The 19,554-nt window shown below is 37.5% G+C and overlaps 2 protein-coding genes across 3 annotated transcripts in view; both read left to right on the top strand.

Annotated features, from left to right (window-relative positions):
* Positions 1 to 3,222: 3,222 nt before the first annotated feature.
* Positions 3,223 to 15,437, top strand: sptlc1 (serine palmitoyltransferase, long chain base subunit 1). Its single transcript, XM_026942797.3, has 15 exons — positions 3,223 to 3,319; positions 4,196 to 4,303; positions 6,476 to 6,567; positions 6,727 to 6,820; positions 7,192 to 7,264; positions 7,362 to 7,494; positions 7,695 to 7,824; positions 8,238 to 8,327; positions 8,431 to 8,538; positions 9,635 to 9,730; positions 10,170 to 10,266; positions 11,850 to 11,904; positions 12,564 to 12,681; positions 13,120 to 13,193; positions 14,127 to 15,437. Exons 1-15 carry the CDS (start codon positions 3,233 to 3,235, stop codon positions 14,218 to 14,220), a joined length of 1,449 nt encoding a protein of 482 aa, XP_026798598.3. The 5' UTR covers positions 3,223 to 3,232; the 3' UTR covers positions 14,221 to 15,437.
* A 1,094-nt stretch (positions 15,438 to 16,531) lies between these two features.
* ror2 (receptor tyrosine kinase-like orphan receptor 2) overlaps positions 16,532 to 19,554 on the top strand; it is a 70,931-nt gene continuing 67,908 nt past the window's right edge. For both annotated transcript variants that reach the window (XM_026942806.3, XM_026942805.3), the window contains exon 1: positions 16,532 to 16,993. In XM_026942806.3, coding sequence (XP_026798607.2) covers positions 16,582 to 16,993 — 412 coding nt within the window. In that variant the 5' untranslated portion in view covers positions 16,532 to 16,581. The remainder of the gene's footprint in view (positions 16,994 to 19,554) is intronic.

Raw genomic sequence — 19,554 nt, 5'->3', positions numbered from 1 at the left:
AGCCTTATCTTAATCCAATCACATGTCTGTTGAAAGCTGCCAGTCTACAACACACTTCAACCACCTTTATTTTACATTTCTTCTTCTTCTTCTTCTTCTTCTTTTTTTAACTTCAATCATATTAGAAAAAGCCAAGAAACATTGTTTTCATTGCCTTCCTGTTGAGTGCCTAATGTAATCCATCAATAAGAACATCATGTTCCTGACACCAAAAACATAAATTTGATGTTGTCTTTATTACATAACCACCATTTTCCAGTGTGAAACCTCAGACATTACCACTGTGCAGTGTGTGTGTGTGTGTGTGTGTGTGTGTGTGTGTGTGTGTTTGTGTGTGTGTGTATGTGTGTGTTACCAAAGCAGACACCCCATTAGGCAATGTTGACACTGGCCTACTTGATGAAGACTAATTATTCAGCACAGGCCTGGACGTGTCAGTGCAATTAGGTATGATTTAATAGCTGCCTGAAGGTTAAGAGAAGACACACCTCTGGCACAAGAGTTTAATAACTTTTCTGGTAAATTAGTGTTAACTTGCTTGCAACATTGTACCTTTCAATCTGAAGGGCTATATCTTCACTACATGAGGAGAAAGATAAATAAATCAATCAAATGATATTTTATCATGCATAGAATGACTTAATGACTAGTATCCATCCATCCATCCATCCAATTTCTGGACTTCTTATTCTACACAGGGTTGTGGGGAGTTATGGGGAGCCTGGAGTCTATCCCAGGGGACTTGGGGCACAAGGTGAGGGACACCCTGGATGGGGTGCCAACCTGTTGCAGGGTACAATTGCACACACATGTTCACACCATGGACAATTTAGAAATGCCAGTCAGCCTGCAGTGCATGTCTTTGGACTGGTGGGAAGAAACCAGAGTGTCTGGAGGAAACCCCTGAAGCATGGGGAGAACATGCAAGCTCTGCACACACAGGGAGGGGGCAGGAATCGAACTCCCAACCCCAGAGGTGCAAGACCATACTGCCCACCCTTAATGACTAGTATCTATATGTAAAAATGTAACTTACATTTGACTTTTAATGACTACTATACATCAGTGCTGTGTTCAGTCCTTAATGTCTCTCCCATTATGTGATGCAGCAATGAAGAACAGCTCCCTCTTCTGGCCAATAAACACAAACCAGAAAAAGAGAATGACTTTTTAGAGCTAAACAACTTGGACCATTTTTATTTTTTTGATTGTTTTGATATTTTATTGAAATTTTTCTTCCAAGGCTTCAATATGGATGTGTTGTATATTCAGAAATGGGGACTGAAAAAAATGATTTTTGAAGTAGTGTTCCCATTATTTGATTCCCAATTTCAAAATTATTTTTCTTTCATCTGTGGAACCGCAAAAAAGAAGTGCTGAAATAATTTGTATTAATCTTGTCCTATGATATAAAATAATATAATTATGTTTCTGTATTTTGCATTTTTTATGTTAAACATTATAAATTTGTAATTAATATTTTAAATTTTGTATATTTGTTGTGTCTGTGTACTTTTCTGTAATAAACATTTTTTACAAATACTTATAATTATAGATAGATATTGTAATTATTTAATTTGTATTATTTAATTATTGTTTTATAATAATTATCATTATTATTAGATAATATAATTGTAGTACAATTCTAATTAAACTTATCACACTACTTCTATTATAATTATGTCTATACCTTTAATCTGTAAATCTAGGTCATTTTAAATGTCTAAAAGTAGGTCAAAGCAACCGAACTTGTAATATCTTGTCGACAGTAATAATGCCTGGGACTTGATGGAGCCCATCAGAAGAATAGTGAAATGTCAAGACTGCACCATGAGATATACAGTATTTGATGTAAACTGTTATATATATTATGGGAGAAAATACTGATTCACTTGCTAAAGGATAAAGCTGAAGGGATACTACATTCAGGTATTACTTTACATTACACTACAGTCTGGTCTAAGTGACTGCCCAGATTCTCCACCCAGGATTACACCAATAACCTCCAACTATCTGAGCCATAAATCTGATACATGTAACATTTAGAACATATACAGTGGGATCCAAAAGGCTGAGATCACTAATGAAAATGCTTCTATTTTGCATTCTTTTCTAATTTACTACAACCATTTTCATTACAAATTCTATTACTGACAACAACTTGAGTGAACAGTGGAATCTTTGAAATATTTACATGAACTTTAGAGTTTCTTAGTATTTGGTATGTCCCATTTTTTCCTGTAATAACAGTGTGCACTCGAGTTGGCATGGACTCCACAAGTTTGTGCCAAATCTTATGATCCATTTTAGATCAAATCCATCAGAGTGTCGTCTGAGCACATGCTTCAGTAGAAGAGATTAGGCAGGGGGAAAATCTGACCTTTTGTACAAACATGGTCAGTATGACAAATTTGCTTACATTTAAATAGGGACCTACAAAAAGTGCATAATCTTGAATATTAAATATTAAAGATATTGAACATTTACATTCTTTGTTTTAAATATTTAAAAATTCTAAAACTTTCTGCTTATTTCAAATTTTAAAGAAAAAAAAACAGATTTTCAGTGTGGTCTCAGACTTTTGGACTGCACTATAGTGACATTACTAAACAACTGATAACTGATTTAACTTTTAGGGAGGATTGTTTTTTTCTTTTTTTCCACACCAGAATGCCGGAAAGAAAAAGAGTTGAAAAATATTTAAAGGCACAGTTATCTGTTACAGTGTCAATTTTGCTTTGCTTTTCTCTCATTTGAATTCCTTTTGCTCTGTGACTTGCAGTTTGCTCTTTGAAAATAAAGATAGTAATTGGAAAAGTTTAAATGGAATGCAAAAGGGGAAATGGCAAAAGGAAATTCTCTGATAATATTTTATTTTTTCTTAAATAATACTCCATGTATGCTTTACATTTGTGATATATACCTGTATATGTACTATACACATCAAATGAATACAATGAGTAACTGGAAATCAAAAATCTAATTTTATAAGCAAAGATGCTTTCTAGGTTCTCTTAAAATCATTTAAAATTACCAGTCCTTAGTTTAGAAATGAACTGAAGTTAAAAAAAAATATATATATATATATATATATATTATATATATATATATATATATATATATATATGTATAGTTCTTTATTATTAAAAAAAATCAATGGGGAAAAAAATCAAACTCCATTTTCACTGAGAGTCCACACGAGGGCGCAAGTACATTTTAGGCAAAATGACGTATGGTGCATGGTCATGTGACTCTGACAACCAAGATGGCGGCGGGACAACAGTGGGTGTTAGTTGAGATGGTGCAAGCTTTTTACGAGGTTAGTGCAAAATTTAGTGCGATATCATTTTTAAAATGACTTTATGTTTGTGTGTTTATTCTACTGACACCGTGGCGGATTGGTGTCTCTTTTAAATGGAGTATTGTACTCAAGTTTGTTGTCTAGCTAATACCGGAAGTAAAACCAGGTTGCCAAATAGTTCGTGGTTGCATCCCAAATTACTCCCTATTTCACATATAGTGCCCTAGATAGGGTGTAGAATTAATTCTTTCGTAGTCTTTGAAGTGCACTAATGTAGGGAATAAGCAGCCATTTAGGTTTAAAACGTTAATTCCGTTTATTAGCTACAGTAGCTGTCTACGTTCATATCAACAACAGCAAACCCAGTTTAAAATAATTTAACATTATTAAACAGTTAAAATAAGTTTCTTAGTTTATTGTAGAAGAATAGTTGATTTTAAATATGGAGATTTCTGTTTTTAATTTGCTTGTTTTTAACTGACTAATTGTTCTAGTGACTTGCCATTTAAAAAGACAAACTCAGGAAACTGAGGAAATTTAAAAACCTTTGAAACCAATTTAAAGTGGTGTGTCAAGGGTTTTGTAGGTCCTGTGGAATTTACAGTTACTAATTATGGTCTTTTACTTCATACAGTTAACAGTTTTACACCACAAACGCAGAGACTAAATCAATTTTTCTAACTAGGACACAATTTTGCAAGCTTGTTATGAAGTTTATAAGCATTCCATAAACACTGTGTATGTTAATGCATGACATACACAGTATATTATGTTCAATGATTATTTAAAAAAAAAAACACTTTGCATGTTATGCTACATAAAATGTAACTCATGTTCACGTTGAATCATCAGGGATGATAAGTGGACTCCCAGCACCTTTTTTTCTGCTCCTAGGCACCAGCATATCATCTGATCTTAGAAGGAATCCTGATACTGTGGATAATCAGACTGTTGTTCTCAAAAACCTATAAGCTGCAAGAGAGGTCTGATCTCACTGACAAGGTAATGAAATCCTTAAAGTTCTATCACATCTTTCTTATAAACAGTTTTACTGTATGTTCATTTTTGCTGTTGATCTCATAAATATTATGAATTATCATTATATATGATATGACAGTTAGAAGGTCGATAAGATAAGAATGAGCAGTGTTTGCTTTTATAAGGTTTTGTCTGGATGATTTTAATTCATCATTAAAAACAACCAGATTAAGTTATAAGTCATAGATCAGGTCTTATGGTAAAACTCAAAAGACTGATTGGCCAAGTTATATAATGTTAAATTACTTCAGGTTCCTACTCATCCAGGTTTATGAGTAGAACACTATAATAAGAAATTATAAACTGGTTTTCAAATGATAGACCAACAAACTTTAAAAAAAGGAAAATACTCAGTGATATCAATGTATTATCCAGTAATGGTGTTTATGTGCGGAACGCATTTTTGACCAAAATGGCAGATAGAACCTTTATATCGGTGCAGTTGTAAACATTTGCAATTAACGAAAATTAATCTGACCCTTAGCACATGGATTAATAGGTGGTAATAAAATTATTACTGGAGTATCTCTGGGATTTTAGTCCTGTCTGAATCTGTCATGTCAAAAATATTTACAGCCCGGGCATTTCCTTTTATAGAAGTAGTCTTTTAACTACTATAAAAGATTGAGTCATATCCTGTGGGAAAGGAATTTTCTTAAACTCACTCCAGGAAATACTATTTTGTATTGTCTCCTGTCCGGACCAAACTAAAACTAAATATTAGCCAGTTAAACTGCTGAATAATAAAGTATAAACTATGTACTAATGGACTTCAAATGCTTCTGGTGTTTTTAGGTAAGCTATGATGTTTCTAGCATTTGTGTGTGTGTATATGTGTATTATGCTTTCATGGATGCAAACTTTATCCTCTGCACACCATGCACACATACATTCACACAAACATTCACACCCAGGGTTAATTAGCATAACAGTCCACCTACCAGCATGTTTTTGGGAGGTGGGAGGGAACTTGAGAACCAAGAGGACGCAGCACACAGACCGGGAGCAGTGAGGAGTCATCTCTATCCGTGTAAAAGACATACAATATATGGCTAGAAGTATGTGCCCACCTGACCAGTCACATCTGCACTCGTCGAGCTGTTAATTAGGAACACTTATGCACCTACTCATTCATGCAGTTGTCTAATCAGCCAATCGTATGGCTGCAGTGCATAAAATCATATAGGTACAGGCCAGCAGCTTCAGGTAATGTTCACATCTACCATCAGAATGGGGAAAAAAATGTGATCTCAGTGATTTTGACCATGGCATGTTTGGTGCCAGATGGGCTGGTTTGAGTATTTCTATAACTTCTGATCAGGGATTTTCACTCACAACAGTTTCTAGAGTTTACTCAGAATGGTGCAATAAAGAAAAAACATCCAGTGAGTGGGAGTTCTACAGACGGAAATGCCTTGTTGATGAGAGAGATCAACAAAGGGTGGTCAGACTGGTTCGCGCTAACAGAAAGGCTACAGTCACTCAGATAACCACTCTGTACAACTGTCGTGAGCAGAAAAGCATCTCAGAATGCACAACACATTGAACCTTGAGCCAGATGGGCTACAACAGCAGAAGACCATGTCGGGTTCCACTTTTGTTAGCCAAGAACAGAAAGCTGAGGCTGCAGTGGGCACAGGCTCACCAAAACTGAAGCCTGGGAAAAATGTAGCCTGGTCAGACACTAATATTGGGCAAGGAGGCGTGCAGTGCGGTCTGCGTTCCAGTACGTCCCAAATGTGTTCAGTGGGTTTGACATAAGGGCTCTGTGGAAGCCACTCAAGTTCCTCCACCCCAACCTTGGCAAACCGTTTGTCTTTTTGGCAAATCTCACTTCATACACAGGGGCATTGTCATACTGGAATAGGTTTGGGCCCCTTAGTTCCAGTGAAAGGAAATCTTAATGCTGTAGCATACAAAACATCCTATACAATTCTGTGCTCCCAACTTTGTGATAACAGTTTGGGAATAGCCCACATATGGGTGTGAAAGTCAGGTGTCCACAAACATATGGACATATAATGTATGTCTGCAAAACCTAACCCATTTGAAAAGCTTTTAATGCCGAGGTTAAAATCTTGTCACTTGTCCGATGGTCGAAAACTGAAATTTCTCTATTGACTGTGAATATTTTAGGAAAAAGAGGAGTTAATTGAAGAATGGCAGCCAGAGCCGCTGGTTCCTGTGTTGAAAGATCAACCGTCTCTAAATTATGATGTTGTGACTGGGTAAGCTGGCCTGGAACACCTTCCATCTGGGGTCACTGGTACTACATTATTACCTCTGACATGACTGATTACAGCAGCTCTGTTGACTCCAAGCTGAAAGAATAATTCATATGTACTGCACTCCTACTTACTGCTAATAACCGTGTTTTTCTTTTACAGCTCTCCAAGCCACAAAATGATTGTTAATGGGAAAGAGTGCATTAACTTTGCCTCGTTTAACTTCTTGGGCCTGCTCGATAATGCACGTGTTAAGGTTTGTACCATTGTGAATGCAAGCATTAGCCTAATTGCTTTTCCATGCTTCTTAAAATTCAGATCCAGCTCTGATTGCAGAGTGGTGGTCAGAGGCAGCTGTTTTAGTGCTCAGTGTATTTTAACTGCATTAATGAATTTCATGGCGGAACATGATCATCTTGTCAGCGCCATTTATTTATTACTGGAGGATAAAATAGTGTATTTCAAAAAGGATTTCACTGCTTTTGATGGTAAGATCATCACAAAAATGGAATTTAAGGTCAGTCAGATAATTCAGAAATTTGGTTGGTCATAAGTAACTGTAGCACAGGGTTATTTGTCCATTTATTTATTTATTTATCTATCTATCTGTCTATCTATCTATTTCAGCAAAAGGCACTTGCATCTCTTAGGAAGTATGGCGTGGGTACATGTGGCCCAAGAGGCTTCTATGGAACATTTGGTGGGTGATATTTCTTTCCATAAGCTTGTATATTCTTAAACTCAGTTTATGCGCGTTAAAGGCTTTCTATACATGCCATCTACATCCTTCCTTTTAGATGTTCACCTGGAGTTAGAGGAACGCTTGGCTAAGTTTATGAGAACAGAGGAGGCCATCATCTACTCCTATGGCTTTGCAACCATAGCCAGCGCCGTTCCTGCCTACTCCAAGAGAGGCGACATTGTATTTGTGTAAGTGCTTGTGCATTGTACGCTTCTCTCTTCTCAGCCAGGGGGCTTTCTGTTGCAACTATAATGTTTCTCTCCAGTATTTCTGTAGTTTGTTGATGACATTCTCTTTCTGTTACTCAGATGCACCCAGATGCACCAATCTCTGATTACACAAGCATAAAACTTGTTATTGTGCGCTGTTTGCGATCTCGTTTCTGCAGGGATGAGGCAGCGTGTTTTGCAATCCAGAAGGGCCTGCAGGCTTCCAGGAGCTTCATTAAGTACTTCAAGCACAACGACATGGAGGATCTGGAGCGACTGCTGAAGGAGCAGGAGCTGGAAGACCAGAAGGTGGGGAAAGAGTCATGCAAATACTGTACATGCATACTGTGGGAAGAAATATAGTGCCTTCAGGACAAAGATGTGTAATGTACAGAACTGCATTTACAGTAGAACATGAACCATGAACAATCCTACAGTTTTGGCAGATGAAATTTTTCCTCTGTGTTTGTTAAACTGGCTTCTTAACCAGAGTGATTTTTGCAGGAAGGTAGCCTAGCCAAGGCCAAAAATTACATAAAAACACTGAATTTTGGTGAAATATATTTACAGTTTCTGAAAGTTTCGATGTCAGAAAATGCTAAAAGCAGTATTTTGGTCAAAATCCAATATTTCATCTTTTCCACACATATATATGCAAAAGAATGCAATGATGTTTCAGAATCCTCTCACTGATGGATATTTTCTGATGTGTATTTTGTCAGAATCCACGCAAGGCCAGAGTCACCAGAAAATTCATTGTTGTGGAAGGCCTGTATATGAACACAGCAGACATCTGCCCTCTCCCACAGCTGGTGAGAAAACACACTGTCTTCTCTTTCTCCTGAGTACAGTTTTACATGGTACATGATGCATAACTAGTAAAATTACTCTTACTGGGTGTGTCTTCATTTCCAGGTGGAGCTGAAGTACAAGTATAAAGTACGCATCTTTTTGGAAGAAAGCATGTCTTTCGGTGTGCTGGGAGAGCATGGCCGGGGCGTCACTGAACACTTTGGAGTTAATGTAAGTAGCACATGTTAGTTTGCGCTCCGCATTCATTCAAATAAAGGACAGGTCCACTCGAAATCTCTATCATTCCTAAAAATGAATGAAGGACGGTAGAAAATTACCAGCTGGTTGAAAATGTTAATATTGTTGCTAACATGGTTAAACAAAACTACAAAATCTGTTCTCTAACACAGAGTGTTGCATTGAATGTTGTGTCTGTGCGGATGTCTCTGTGATTTAAAAACTATTTATGAGACAGCTATGACTACTTCAGTTTGATTGTGTGCAATAAAACACAGCAGCTGTGGGTCTCTTAAATCCATACTACACACAAAATAAAGACAAAGAGCCCGTTAGGAAAAAGAAAAGGTTTTGGTCTTCCATCACGGTTTGGAGTGATATGAACTGTTTAATAGGTTATTAAATCATTAAGCTCATGTTTTTGCACTGTTTGTACTTTGTTGGTTTCATGGGAGTTAACTTAACTGCATAAACTTGTCTGATTTAAAAGTAAATCAGGAAGTCTTTATGTAGTCATTCTTAGATTTTTTTTTTTTTTTTTTTTTAATGTGTATACCATGATAGATACAGTTAACCTCCCAAATTTTTTACATATCAAAATTGGGGTTGTAAAGCATAGCCAGGGGTCAGATTTTTTTTTTTATTTTTTTTTTCCCTTTTTTTTACACTGGTAGAATCATAACCCAGCATTACCACAGTTATTATATTTATTGAGTTTTTATAGTGGGTTTAATCCAAACCTCAATAACTCGAAAACATGTCGGCCTTGGCCCTAATGTGTTCTGTCAGTGAAAAGTTCAGGAGTGAAAAGCTCTATGGTTCCAATAAATAGCCAAAATATTATTGCACACATTTAGATTAATATTTGAAAACTGTACCAAAGGGTTCCGTGGAATTTAATTTACAGTGAAAGGGGTACCTGGCTGCAAACTGTTTGAGAACCCCTTCTTTACACGGTACAGACCACCCCTATATGTCATTTATTTTGGTCATTGTTAGGCATGTTAGTATTTAGTATTTATATTAGTTAGCATTTATGTGTGGTATTTCTAAAGTGTCTTAGTTATGTTGTGACTTTTATTGTATCCAGATAGATGACATTGACCTCATAAGTGCCAACATGGAGAATGCAGTGGCTTCCATAGGTGGATTCTGCTGTGGACGATCATTTGTAATTGATCATCAGGTATCTGAGAATTATGACTCTTTCAGTGCTTGATATTCAAATCGTCTATCTAAATTATTGGTGTAATTAAGTTTGATTTCAGATCTGTACGTGATGTGAATCAGATTGTGCAATAAATCTGTAAATTTTGAAGAATGGTTTTTGCATTATCATTTGAATGATCAAAAGCAATAGATATAACTGGATACATGTGTGCTTTGAAATGTAAACCAAGCTGAATGCAAGATGACCCATCTATGAAGTATCTGTTATATGCACTCCAGATTTTTGGCAGAAAGAACCACTTGATCACAGTGACTGTTGGACACACTACTTGAGCAACATTTTTTGGCTTTGAATTGAAAAAATTTTTGGACACCTTTAGGCAGAATCCTTTATTTGGACATTGAGCAGTCACAGGACATTTCTCATTGATTGGTCATGCTTGTGTGTGTGTTAGCGTCTGTCTGGACAGGGCTACTGTTTCTCAGCCTCTCTTCCACCCATGTTGGCTACTGCTGCTATTGAGGCCCTCAACATCATGGAGGAGGACCCAGGTAAAAACATACACACACACACATAGCTCTAGCATTCAATCCCCCCAAGCCTATATATCATCTTTCTTTATTTAACAAAGCACACAAAAGCTGTTAAAATGCACAATAATATCAGAAGGGAGGAGCAGTCAGTAGATTAATGAGTTTTTGTTAACCATCAGATTACTGGGTCCATTCCACTATACAATTTTGAACTGGAAAGACTTCAAACAGAAAAGAAAGCCTGATATCTTCCTGATTTAGACCATATGTGGAGGCCCATATGAAAGCTACAAAAAATATTTTTAACCTTTCAGAACTGAAAAGGAATTCCTAACAGACTGTAGATCTAACTCTAGATTTTATAGAAACATACATTCTGAAACTGCTCTTTATTTATATAGACTCTTTTATTATAAAAGATGCAGCAATTGTTCAATATTTAAAGTTCTGTGCTAATGACTGGAAGGTTGTTCGAATTTAAGAACTCCCAGGGAGCGTCAGTGGACTCCTGAGCAAGACACTTAACTTTCAGCGTCTGTCTCACATGTGAATTGGGTTGCAGGATAGAGTTAAAGGAAAAATCCACCCTGAACTACTTGCACATTAATCTGTATAATTAACAGATTTTTTATTAAGCTATATTTGTATTAATGAGTTTATTTATTAGATTTATTTTGTAATGAAATTCTGAGTTGACTTGTTTTAGTTTAAACTTCTTTCACTGACATGTTAGTCTATTTTCACTTTGGTTAACAGTTTTCTACATACAATATCATTCGACTACCTGCTGATAGTGGCGCCAGTGAGATTTAGCTCTTGCTTTATCTCATCCTAAAGCGAGCAATGCAGCGGCTCTTTAGTCTTTAAATCGGTCCAGCTTGCTCACCTCCACATCTGTGCACTCTGGTCATATAAATCAGCTTCCAAAGCTTCATCTTTCATTCTCATATCACCGTTAGCACCATTATGCTCATCTTGGTTGATTTCTAGCTAGTCGAGCTGAATCTCTGCCGTAACTCAGCACAAATATGGTGTACAGCTGCATTGCATACCTGATAAATGGTTATGAGAAAAGAAGTTTTGTTTTTAGGAGCTAAGCGCAAAACCTGACTGTTATCCCTTATTTTGTTATCCCTTATTTTGAGATAGCTGATTTTTTTCCCCCTCTTGTTAAACATCATTGTAACTGCGTTAGCAATGTCCCCTTGTGAATTCAGCATGACGGACAACTGCTAAATTCTCACGGCAATGAAATAATGAAATCAGTATTTCAGTACGAACATGCTTCAGGGTTGAGTTTTCCTGTAAGTACCGAAAGGTAAGATAATGCAGTTTTTCAGTACTGACACTAATGACTAATGACTGCTGAGTTAGCTGCATGACAGAGCACATGAAATCCAAACTGACGTTTATTTATAGGCCTACTTGTCTCTCATGTCTACAGAACCTATTGGGATAATTGGGCACCAGTCTTCTGATGGCCAAGCTAAACTAATCACTATGAGTTAGATTACTAGCAATTACTGCCTGTGTCTTGGCTGTTCTTACACGAGAAAAAAAAAACTCTTAATGCATCTTTTTTTTTTTGTTCTCTTTTTCAGAAATTTTTACCATCCTGAGAGAAAAATGTAAATATGTCCACAAAGCATTGCAGGGGTAAGTCATCCTAACTCCTGATATTTTCCCCATGAAATACGAATGAACATTCGACCAAAAGCTCTGTCAAAAGCTCTCCAAATCAATTAGGCAGTTTTTCAGTGTTAGGTATTTAAGAAAGAACTTGGATGATATGCTTATGTTTGGGATGGTCTGGAACACTCCAGCCTATATAATACAGGATTAAACAGTTCACTTGACCTCCCTAGACAGCTCACTTCTTTTTTGTTAAATAATCTCATATTTTTTCCTTTAATCTTTAAATTATGTGGAAAATAGATTTTAGACAGTTCTTGTGTGTCTATGCTCTGGTTCTCTGAGTAACCTCTGAAAATTGAAAACAGAACATATGTGAGCAGCCCTAAAACCCCACCGGATGTTGCTGAGGCTGAATTCTGGAAAACACCCAAAAATTGCAAAATATCAGGTTTTGATCAGAACAGTTCTTTGCCAGTAATATATTCAGGGACCTCTACTTAAATTTTTTTTTCAATACTATATACAGCTGAAAATGTAAAAATTTGACCATGTAAAAGGGTTTCCCAGGCTCTCTCATGTGTATTACCCTCTGCTGGTAACACTATTATTATTTTAAACTCTTCCTTGTAATTGTTTTTGGTAAATCCTAAACGCTTGTTTTTTTGGCATGTGTATTGTAGAATTCCAGGCTTGAAGGTCGTTGGGGAGGCATTTGCTCCAGCACTCCATCTCCAGCTGGAGAACAGCACTGGATCCAGAGAGAGTGATGTCAGGACACTACGCTCCATCATTGACTATGTAAGACACACATCTGATTTCTTAAATTTTCTTCCTTACAATTTTCTTCCTTACAATTTTCTTCCTTACAATTTCTTCCTTACAATTCACAGCTAGGGTCATTTTTTATGGGTTTTTTTTTTTTGGTTGTTGTCTCTTAAATTAAAGTACTTAAATTGATTCGGAGATTGTAATTTGGCAGGAAAATCTATCAAGGTAATTAATTAATTTGTTTCCCATGTAAAACTACAGATGTATAAAGCATAAATGTCAATTAATTTATATTAAAGCTAATGTGAAGTAGGTCCTTGACTGTAGCAGTAACCAGAACAAGGAATAGATGGTATTAAAACTTGTGAATTATTCCTTTAGCTAGCACACACAAGCAAACCCATTTAAATATTTGATAAGACTGTGTTCATTCAGTTCGACTGTATTTTATTGTTTGCTTGCCTGCAGTGTTTGGACAGACAAATAGCTCTGACTCAGGCTCGCTACCTAGACAAAGAGGAGCGTTTCCTTCCACCACCCAGGTGAGCACATAATTATATATAATAATTATATATAAATGATCAAACTAAATATGATGATTTTTAAAACAAGGTTTTCAGTGATTGTTCTTAAAAAATCTATCAGATCAGGCAAGATAAGAGCAAGCAATATTTCTACATTATCGTAGCAGAACCAGAGCAATCTTAATGAGACACATTCTTGCACCACTGATGACCTATATAATGTATTTAATGCAATTCTCTCCTTAAGGTAAAAGTAGATGCCTTAATATACCAAAAACCCTTATATTTGGTTGTACTTATGAATGAATGTTTCATATAGTTTCATCCCTGTTTGCAAATGAGTGGAAAAAAAAGACATTCAGCACACCCTGTGCCAGAAATTCAATAAGCCTATGAATTAAATCTAATTAAAAAAAAATTATTTTTTCATAGAAACTAGCATAATAGAATACAGAAGTTTTGTCATGTGCTGGGAATTGTTTATGCGTGCGTGTTACAGATGGGATAGAGCTGGAAACTGTTATGTATTACATACATGTAAACATGGAAATGGTGTTTGTTAATTACACAGCGAGCTGCCTATAAGAGAATTGTTTAAATTTACTGAAGAGCTATACAGTATGTATAAAGTATGTTCTATTCTTCTATTCATATTAAATCATAAAAATGGAAACACTTATTTACTCTTTCTACATATTTACACTTTTAGCCTTATTTGGCTTATTTCGTATTTGGTTGAAGATATTTACTGGCCAATTTTCTCATCTTTCTTAGAAATAATAAAATAATGTTGTTGTTTTTTTCATGTATCAATAAATATCATCTTTTCATGTTTACTATGCACTTTATTTACACAAACTGATCTCTTTTTTTTTTTTTAAATCTTACTAATTTACTTTATTTGTGCCTGACATGAATGCCTTCTGCATGAATTCCCTTCACTCTCTCTAGCATCAGAGTGGTGGTGACTGTTGAGCAGACTGAGGAGGAAATTGAGAAAGCAGCATCCTGTATTCGAGAGGCAGCTCTTGCTACACTTAAATGATTGCAAATGCCTCCAGCATGGCGACACTGTAATCAACAATGTCTGTCCAGCTGCAGACCATCTCCCATTCTGCGCCTCATGGTGCTGTTGGACCTGCAGACCTCAGTTCACCGTGGGACATTCAGCATGTCATGCATCATGAGAACTGAATTAATTGTTGCAGCTTTTTGTGTCATTGTAAATATTATTTCTAAAACACTGATCTGTTTCGAATTTCACTTTCACATTGAAATGAATGTAGAATTTCCATGCACCAAATATATTTATGTTCCATCTGATGCCTTGAATGAAAGTTGCAACAGTTGATCAAATTGCAGTAAATACTAAAAAGAGAGTTCAAAGCTAGATACAACACATTATACACAAGTTCCTTTTATAGACTCTGTTTAGGTTTCTTCCCTCAAAATTTCCATTAAAAAGACATTTCACAGTACTTTTTTTTAATGAAAAGTACATTTTGGGATTTTCATGTATTCTTTTTTTTTTATGAGAACATTTTTTAATCCAGGAAAAATGTAATTATTTTTACGAGTTATTCGTTTTCCATATCTTGCATGAAACTGTCAGCTTGGTTTGACGGCATGACTGCATCTAGCATTATGGACACATTTTCTTTTTTTTCTTTCTTTTTTTTTAAACTGATATATTATTGAAATTATTTCATTCTTAGATACAAAGGTGCTAATACGCACCATTCAGGGTTCTTGGGTTTATCAGAATCCTACAGCAGAGGGGACCCCTTTCAGAAATTGTTTAATAATGAACCCTTTTACAAAGTTGTAACCATTAAGCATCTAAAGAGCCCACAATGAACCTTGTATTATTGTTATTTATTTCATTATTATTACTGGATACCATGTTAATTTTTGGAGACAAAATGGTTATTTAACATTTTTGGGTTTACAAGAGATAAAGATCAAATAAACTTTAATGTAAAATAAAGGTTTTCGATCCAATTCCTCACTGTTAAAAAAAGTTAGATCTACCACTGTAAAAGGTTCTTTAGTTTCTCTCGCAGGGGGAGCCATTAAAGTTTCTGTGTAGAATCCCACAACAGATGGTTTCCTTTTAGAAAATGTCCCAAATAGTGCTAGAACCATCACCATCCAAAGAACTCTTGATGTATCTTTTTTTCTAAGAGTGTACAAAGAGCATTTCCTGTATTGCTGCTAACTGTGTGTGGGGTTTTCTTTAATAAAATCAATTTGTAAATTGGATGTTGTGTTTTGTGTGTAATTTTGCTCCATGTTAGAAAGTAAAAAGCAAAAAGGTTCCTGAAAGAACTTTGGTTTGTCGGTCTCACTGAAGAAAATGCCTCCAGGAATCTTGTTTCAAAGGTTCTTGAAACTTAAATGGTTCCTAAAATAAACTTAAAGGAAAGTCCACCCTGAAACACATAAATTGTGTTTATATTGAAATATTTGTTATGTGCTAACGATTTTGGTGCTAATCTGGGTTTAACTGAGAAATCCGGCTAGTTTGTGATCTACAGGATGATGAGCATGATGACGTTGACAGCGGTATTAGCATGAAACCTTAGGAAACTTATCTAACCAGAGAGTACAGATGAGGAGGTGAGAAAGCTGGACAAACTAAAGGACTAAAGTGCTGCTGCATTGCACTCTCTAGGTACAGATGACTTCCCACTGGTGCCACTATCAGCAGGCAGTCAAATAGCATTGTGGGCAATTTCAGAAACTCAACCGAACTGAAAATTGACCTATGGGGAACGGTGGCCCCTAGCACATTTGCCTCACACCTCTGGGGATTGGGGTTCAAATCCTGCCCCTGCCCTGTGTGTATGGAGTTTGCATGTTCTCCCTGTGCTTCAGGGGTTCCCTCCAGGTACTCTGGTTTCGTCCCCCAGTCCAAAGACGTGTTGTAAAATTGTCCATGTGTGTGAACGTGTGCGTGATTGTGCCCTGCAATGGGTTGGCACCCCGTCCAGGGTGTCCCCTGCCTTGTTCCCTGGGATAGGTTACCCCATGACCCTGTGTAGGATAAGCAGTACAGATAATGGATGGATGGATGGATGGATGAAAAATTGACCAACATTTTGATGAAAATGTCTTTTTTAAAAATTTAAAAATGTCTAGTCAGATTTTCTTTACAAAATAAATCTTGGACTCTATTGAAGACCACGTGTTAATGATAGAGGGTGGATGTTTCCTTTAATTTCATTAAGAACTTAATGTTTGAATACTTTTTTTAAAAAAATTGAAACACCAGCACTGCTGTTCATTTCTCTATGCACTGGCTGTGTGCGCAGTCAGTATGGTTTATCACCCGTAGGTGGCGCGTTTAATTCATGCCAGGAACCCGGATCCATGTTGCCCCGCTTCCCTCCCTCAGGACTGATCCATGCTACGTCAAGAAACACCTCCGTTTCTCACAGCTCACTTCTCCAGCACAGAGGCGCGCAGACGCGGTGTTCAGCTCGCCCGGAATGAAACGCGCACTTCTTCTGGAAAGCAGCCACCACAAACAAGAGCTGTATTCACAGCGCACCTGTTATTTTTAACCAAAACTTGGCCTGCATTCTCAGACATTTTTAATCAATCTTGGAGAAGTTTGTTTCTCCTAACAGACCGAACAGACTCTCCATACCTGTGCTGGATGTTGGATGCCCTGTCCATAGATTTTACCCCATCCGACTGGCCGAGTTTATTCCCTGGAATGATGCATGTTTCACGGATTACTCGTTTGGCTTTGCGCAGTTCTTTGAAAACTTTTCTTCTGGCGTTGTCCGTCTTGACCACTGTGAGAGGCGCAGGTAAGGGTTTGGTTTTTCTAAAATACACTTCGAGAGGAGAAAATGCAGGATAACCAAGAAGCTGTGAAGATGCAGTAGGAACAAAAATACAGCTTTTGGATTGCATTGCGTTGTTTAATGTACTGAGTTTGTGATGCGCATAGACAAAGTGAGATAATCTTGCAAGACTAATAAATCTGGTGCCTCAGGCTGTGCGTAATTGTTTCAAGTGAATTTTCCATCTTCGTGAAAGTGTATGCTGTGTGCGTATCCAGTACCCATAGCCAGTACAAACTGGGATCTCATTCCTCAACACATTTCAGAGCTTTCCTTAATCAGTAAGATTATTTGAAAGTGATCTCTTGCCTTTGTTGGAGTCACTAATTCATTTAGCTCCCTGCAGGGGTGGGGGTGACAGATGTCCATGTTTCCTGTTTTCAGCTTGCCCTCTTGGGCCTTGCCATTCCATTTGGTTAAAGGGGTTTGGGGAGGGGGGGTGCAGATGTTGAGACCTGGAGGTTGTCTCCTAACCCTTTTATCACCCTTTTCCAGCAGTGCAGATTCTTGTCTCTCACCTGAAAAGTGTTCACGGTGTAAGGAAAACAGTTTGGCTGGTTAAGTCTGAAGTCTGGGATTTAGCACTGTTAGTACTCTGATGAATAAATTAGAGTTTTTCAGTGAATAAATGTGTGAATAGGCGACAGCCACATCACTGCTTTGAGTTAAAGGTCCATGGGGGGCGTTTGTGCCTAACCACGGGAGGTTGAGCTCTTTTGGCCAGCACCACTCACCCCCCATGAACAAGGTGTGGGGATATTCAACAAGGTCATTGACATGCTAATTGATTCACTTGCTAAGAAGAGTCCTTGAACCCAGAGGCGATTGTCTTGGAGCCAAACAAAGGAGGACTTTTGGTAAAAGAGGGATAGAGTTTTCAAACATGAATGTTTAATTTACATTCTGACCTCCCCTCTTTAATGGAATAACTTTAACCCTATTTGTGGTGAGTCTGTTTTGTTTGGGCTGTGGTTTTCATGATAACTGACTTGGTGCTATCCAAAGCAGAGGTCACTTAAGGGCTTGAAATTAAAACTTGTTAACTTTGTTGTCAAATGCTGTTTGAGTCTGTGAGGTTGGTGTTCTGGGCGTACAACCATGACATTCCAATTTCCCATCATGCCCAAGACTAATCCAGCAAGGCGAATGTGAACAATAACAGCCAGTCAGAATGATTGATGTTGAGTTTCCCGCTGTGCAGCTTACTCGAGCCCTGCTTCCAAAGAGGTCCTCACTGACGCTAAATTAGTTTAGGACTTTAATAACAGATCTACCCGGTTTGGAAGGAGCACATCTGGGGTATATTTACAGTACTTACAGAAATCTCCCCCCACTGATGTACAAAAAATGGGTTCTGCCAATCTGCCAACAAGGACGACCACTCTGGTCTGATTTATGAAGGGCTAAATTGTTACAGGACCTGTGGAATGATGAAAGAAAGAAGAAAAGTGCATGTTGCCTTTTTTTTTTTTTTTTTAAATACAATACCTTCCTTCCCCCATTCCCTGCCCTGCTTCTGGGCTGTGAAATGAAGCAGAGCGAGAAGAAGTGGACACGGTTGAGGAGTTAGCCAGAGTTCACTGTGTTAATCCTGTGTTAACCAGAGCAAGGGCGTAAATCTACAAAGAGCCTAACACTCAGGGCCACAACACTGGATTTGCGAGTGGAAATCCATGAAAAGGATAGTTGATCCTTTAGGAGCTTTGGATATAGTGAATGTCCTCATCAATAGTTTGAAAAGTCTGTCTACCCCTTAAATTGATATGCATGGATAAGATTTATACAGGGATTAGACATCAAAGTGCCTCTACCCAACTGGGGAGTGTATCCGGGCCAGTGAAAATGAGAATTAAGTACACTTTGTTCTCCATTTAAAGGTAATTTCAAGGCATGGACCTGCACTGATGTTAATCTGCACACAGTGTGACTTGAACACTTCTTGAGTTGTGGGCAAAAATGAGAGAGAGGGTGGATTTGTACAGTAGGGTGCATTAATCAGCACAGTCTGCATTGCTAATAAAGTTGCTTGCGCTGCTCCTGGAAAGACATGTCATGATGATGAAAGGCATCCCTTGATTTCCAACCAGCAAAAGACGGCAGTTAAGAGGGCTGTGGTCAGCGGCTGGGTATGAAATGGAAATGTTTTTCGAATGGTTTTAAGCTTTGGGTCTATGGTTCCAGAGAATGTCTATTCCAAACAACGTAACTCCGAAACACTCCCTCCCCCCCAACACACACACACACACACACACACACACACACACACATATGCGCACACACAGGAAAATGACGTGACAGGGAAGGCACTAAAGGTCACCCTCCATAAATTAGGAGATGTTCTTAAGGATAGCTGTGGTTCGTGAAATGCAGAAGTCCGTAGATATCTGCATCATTAGATATTTTGCTGCATGTAGAGCATGCAGAAGGAAGCCATAATGAGGACATAAGGAATGGAAAAGAGTGGCGAAGGACTGTGAAAATAAGATGAATTAGAGGTGATCTGTTGCCTTGGAGAGGCACCTGGG

The sequence above is a fragment of the Pangasianodon hypophthalmus genome, chromosome 17, assembly GCF_027358585.1.
Source record: "Pangasianodon hypophthalmus isolate fPanHyp1 chromosome 17, fPanHyp1.pri, whole genome shotgun sequence".
Classification (NCBI taxonomy): domain Eukaryota; kingdom Metazoa; phylum Chordata; class Actinopteri; order Siluriformes; family Pangasiidae; genus Pangasianodon; species Pangasianodon hypophthalmus.
Note: the sequence above shows the minus strand (reverse complement) of the source record. Positions and strands in the feature narration are given on the sequence as shown.

Excerpts from the sequence above, each read along its gene's own strand:
- sptlc1 (XM_026942797.3), top strand. The coding sequence starts at position 3,233 with ATGGTGCATGGTCATGTGACTCTGACAACCAAGATGGCGGCGGGACAA. Across the intron at positions 4,304-6,475 it reads GGTCTGATCTCACTGACAAG|GAAAAAGAGGAGTTAATTGA; the intron begins GTAATGAAATCC and ends TGAATATTTTAG. Across the intron at positions 7,495-7,694 it reads AGAGGCGACATTGTATTTGT|GGATGAGGCAGCGTGTTTTG; the intron begins GTAAGTGCTTGT and ends TCGTTTCTGCAG.